This window comes from Octopus bimaculoides, chromosome 1 (assembly GCF_001194135.2).
Source record: "Octopus bimaculoides isolate UCB-OBI-ISO-001 chromosome 1, ASM119413v2, whole genome shotgun sequence".
NCBI lineage: Eukaryota > Metazoa > Mollusca > Cephalopoda > Octopoda > Octopodidae > Octopus > Octopus bimaculoides.
The window spans coordinates 86,446,507-86,450,990 of NC_068981.1; the positions used below are offsets into that span (position 1 = coordinate 86,446,507).

At 35.5% G+C, this 4,484-nt stretch overlaps 1 protein-coding gene across 2 annotated transcripts in view; it reads left to right on the forward strand.

Annotated features, from left to right (window-relative positions):
* Positions 1 to 4,484, forward strand: part of LOC106878258 (nucleolar MIF4G domain-containing protein 1) — a 49,573-nt gene that overhangs the window by 2,257 nt on the left and 42,832 nt on the right. For both annotated transcript variants that reach the window (XM_052968014.1, XM_014927434.2), the window contains exons 2-3: positions 1,587 to 1,715; positions 3,913 to 4,111. In XM_052968014.1, coding sequence (XP_052823974.1) covers positions 1,587 to 1,715; positions 3,913 to 4,111 — 328 coding nt within the window. The remainder of the gene's footprint in view (positions 1 to 1,586; positions 1,716 to 3,912; positions 4,112 to 4,484) is intronic.

The window sequence follows — 4,484 nt, forward strand, 5'->3', positions numbered from 1 at the left end:
GAATAGCATATGGGAACCGGTATTGAGGAAGGATAGAAAAATAATAGATTTATAAGCCTTAAAATTCACCCCATAATTGCCCACGGGCATATGGCGTAGTGGTTAAGAGCGCGGGCTACTAACCCCAAGGTTCCGAGTTCGATTCACGGCAGCGACCTGATTAATAATAATAATAATAGTATAATAATAATAATAATAGTAACACCGATAGGAATGAGAACCCAGGTTCGAAATTTCCCCAAGACACCTGACGAAGGCTGGAGGGTATATCAGCCGAAACGTTGTGTTAACAACAAACAAGATGAGGACGAATATCCGTCAAATGTAGATAATGTAAATAATGTAAATTAGCTTTACTTGTCAAGGTAGAATCCATCTGCTTAACCATTCCATACCATTTATATTCCACAGTCAAAACCCACTTTGCAGCAATATACCTTATTCCATCTTAGGTATAGTTTAGTGGTTTAAATTCTTATGGATCCAGCAGATGAAGATAATCCTGAGAATGCAACAAATTTGTTCATATTTAATATTAATTTTTTCACATTGGTATAATGTCTCAAATATTGGATGATGATAATGTCAATTGACTCAACATCAGTACCTAATATAATAGGAAGTCTTGCCAAAAATTTGAAACCTGAACTCTCAGTCCAATGGTTATATTTTGATCATGTGTCAGGGACAATTTAAATCACTAAACTACACCTAAGATGGAATAAGGTATATTGTTGCCAAGTGGGTCTTGACTGTGGAACATAAATGGTTTGAAATGGTTGAGCAGATTTTTTTTCTATTGTTTTTCTTGCATGGAAAGAAACCTTTTTTTTTTTGTTGTTGTTGTTGTTGAAGTGGCGATGGCCAGTCAAAATAATTTTCAACTCTTCTCTGGCTTATAAAAACCACAGGTAATGGCTATGACAGAGTATACATCTCAAGAAGAACCTTGACCTGGACATTAGAACTAGACTGAGAAACTTTGACACTAATATTATAACTAATAAATTTTGGCACAGGACTAGCAAGTTTGGGGTAGGAGGTAAATCATATTGACTCCAGTGCTCAAATGATACTTATTTTATTGACCCTGAAAGGATGAAAGGCAAAGTCGACCTTGGATAACTGATAAATATTATAGCCATGAACATGTTGCACTAGACACCTTCAGCAAACTGTGACTCAACTGCAACATCAGTATTTGATGGAAGGACTAACAACTAGCTTGTTTATGCACTTGTCAAAAACTGCTAGCATTTTAACTTGTAGTTTCCAGCTGTCATTCAACTCAAAATCTAAGAGAATATGACATACTGCAAGTCCTTTTATCTTGACTGATTCTTTGATATACTCATTCCTCCATACATGCTTAGTATTAATTATTTGAAACAAAAAAGTTGATTTAAAAGAAAAAAAAATATATACAAGGTGTAATGAACTAAACCTCAGCAAATATTCTCATCACTATTAGCTGGAAGAATTTCATAGATGTGAAATATAATTTAATACAACCAGTACAAAATTTAAAAAAAAAAAAAAAAAAAAAAAAAAATCCTTATAACAGGTTTGTTTCATATTTTTTCCAGATCCCAACTTTAGAAAATATAAATAATTCTAAAGCATCTGAAGAAGCAGAGCAACAAAAGAAAAGGAATGCTGTGAGAAATAGAAAAAGGAAAATATCACGTAAAAAGAAAAAAACGAAGCTAAAAGAAGTATGTACAGCCATGTTATTAGTGAACTAAAATGCATTGCCCAGTTCTGATCATCACCATCATCATTTAGCATTCATTTTTCCATGTTTGCATGGGTCAGATGGAATTTATTGAGATAGATTTTTCTGTGGTCAACTTTTACCTGTTTCTAGGCAAGGTAACATCTCCCCATAGCCAAGCATGTTTTTTATGGAAGAAATGAACAACATCGCTTGTATGTTGGTGATGTTTGTTTACAATTATCACATGATGTCAAGGTACACACATGCATATATATATATATATATAAAACAGGCTTTTCTCAGTTTCTGTTGACCAGGTCCACTCACAAGGCTTTTGTTGGCCTGGGAATGTAGTAGAAGATTCTTGCCCAAGGTGTCACACAGTGGGATTGAACCAGAGACCATATGGTTAAGAAGCAGGCTTATTAACCACACAGCTATGCATGTGCCTGTTCACATAGTGATGTCTGTGCCTATAACTATTTTTATTCTATTTTTGATTATTTTTCTAATACTTTGATTGTTATATTTACCATTTTATTCTTTTATTCTTTTTCCATTATTCCTGAGTAGCAAGAAAGTACATTCTTTAAATTAAAAGTCTGCTGTCCTGTATTAAGAAAATGCTTTTTATTTTATGTGTGTATGTGTAGAAGCAACTACAATGACATTCTTTATTTGTTTATGAGGCTCATGTCTTTTCTAATAATAAATTTGAATAATTATTTAAAGATATTTAAATTTATCATTTGTATTAAAAATAAATAAAACTTGTATTTTTAACCCAGGAAAACATCTTCATGTTTGATAATATAAACCCTTTACTCTCATGTTACAAAATAAAGGGTGACATTAAAGAACTGAAATTGCTGGGAGTTAAGCAAGCTATCCATCCTTGTGACCTCTACAGTGATTTCTGGGGAATTACTCTGCTATCACACTTGCTGGACAAAGCAGGGTTACTGCTCATTCAGCTATCTAAATGGCAAGGTCTACATAGACATTTCTTAATTGTTTTCTTTTGATGATAGGTTTTGTGTGCCTAAAATATATAAAGGTTATTCATCTTATCTCTTTGCATTGTTAGAAGCTCTCCTTTTTATTTCATCATCATCATCATCATCGTTTAACGTCTGCTTTCCATGCTAGCATGGGTTGGAAGTTTTGACTGGGGACTGGTGAAACCAGATGGCTACACCAGGCTCCAATCTGATTTGGCAGAGTTTCTACAGCTGGATGCCCTTCCTAACGCCAACCACCCCGAGAGTGAATAAAATTATATATATATATTTTTTTGAATAAAATTATATATAAAATTTTTTGAATAAAATTATATATATATATTTTTTTAATGTTTGTTCCCTCCTGGACCTACTTGGAGGTCCTGGGACATGCATTCTTTGTGCTCCAACCCCACACTTCCCAGACTAAGTTGTAGGCTTATTGCTGGTTGTACCAGCATTGTGATGGTGCATGGCTCAATGGTTAGAGCACTGGGCTCACTATCATGAGGTAATGAGTTTAATTCCCAGACTGGGCTATGTGTTGTGTTCGTGAGCAAGACACTTTATTTCATGTTGCTCCAGTTCACTCAACTGTAGAAATGAGTTGCAAAGTCACTGGTGCCAAGCTGTATCTGCCTTTGTCTTTCCCTTGGATAACATTGGTAGCGTGGAGAGGGGAGGCTGGTATGCATGGGCGACTGCTGGTCTTCCATAAAAACAACCTTGGTTGGACTTGTGCCTTGGAAGGTAACTTTCTAGGTGCAATCTCATGATCATTCATGACCGAAGGTGGTCTTTACCCTTTACCAGCATTGGGTGAAGACCGCAATATAATTTTTGAACAGACCTAAGATCCAAATGCATCGCTTATTAACCTACACAACAAATGATGCTTCTTCTTTCAAACCCTTTTCATATTGCTGTTTGTGGTGGTCTTATTCACACCAGGTACCAACTTGGTAATTACATTGGAAAGTGTAACGATGGCTGCTTCTGATAGAACCTCAGTGGAAGAAGTACCTGAGGACTCTACCCCCCACAACCCTCCTAGGAAAAATGGATGGAGAAGATGGATGAATATATTTTTTTCTTTTGCTAACATTTATTTATCTAAGTGTTGCTACTTTATTTTTCTCTAATTTTACATTATTTGGTGGCTTTATCTGATCAAGTACTTGCTTCTATTTTCAGTTACAATTAAATCCAGTTGAGAGTGATGATGACAAAGAAAGTGAAGAGGAAGAAGACACTAATGTACAAATGATCAGAAAACGACAGAATCAGGCAGCTATAAAAAATGAAGAGAGGGCTATTAAAGAACTTGAAAAGAAGCTTGGTCTGAAGAAAAGAAAGACTCTGCCTCAGTCGTTTATAGATGATGGCTTAGGCTGTATCCTTTAATGAAAAATCATTAATAGTTTAATTACAAATACTTTTATGAAAATGTTATTAAGGATCTATTTATTTTTTTAATAGTAATTATATAACGGCTATTTTACATAATCTAGTTGATAGCTTATAGAGTAGGCCTCAGCCAGTCCACTTATGCGTATCTTCCTTCATTGGACACTAAACTCCACTTGCGAAGACCTGTTGAGGCAAGTGAAATCGAAATCGAGTTAAATTCGATGGTCGTCTCCTTCATTGGACACGAAACTCAGCTTGCGAAGACTTATTGGGGCAAGCGAAAGTGAAATCGTGATGGCACCTGTGCCCAGCGTCGCCTTTCTGGCACTTGTGCCCGCGGCATGTGTAAGGACTTC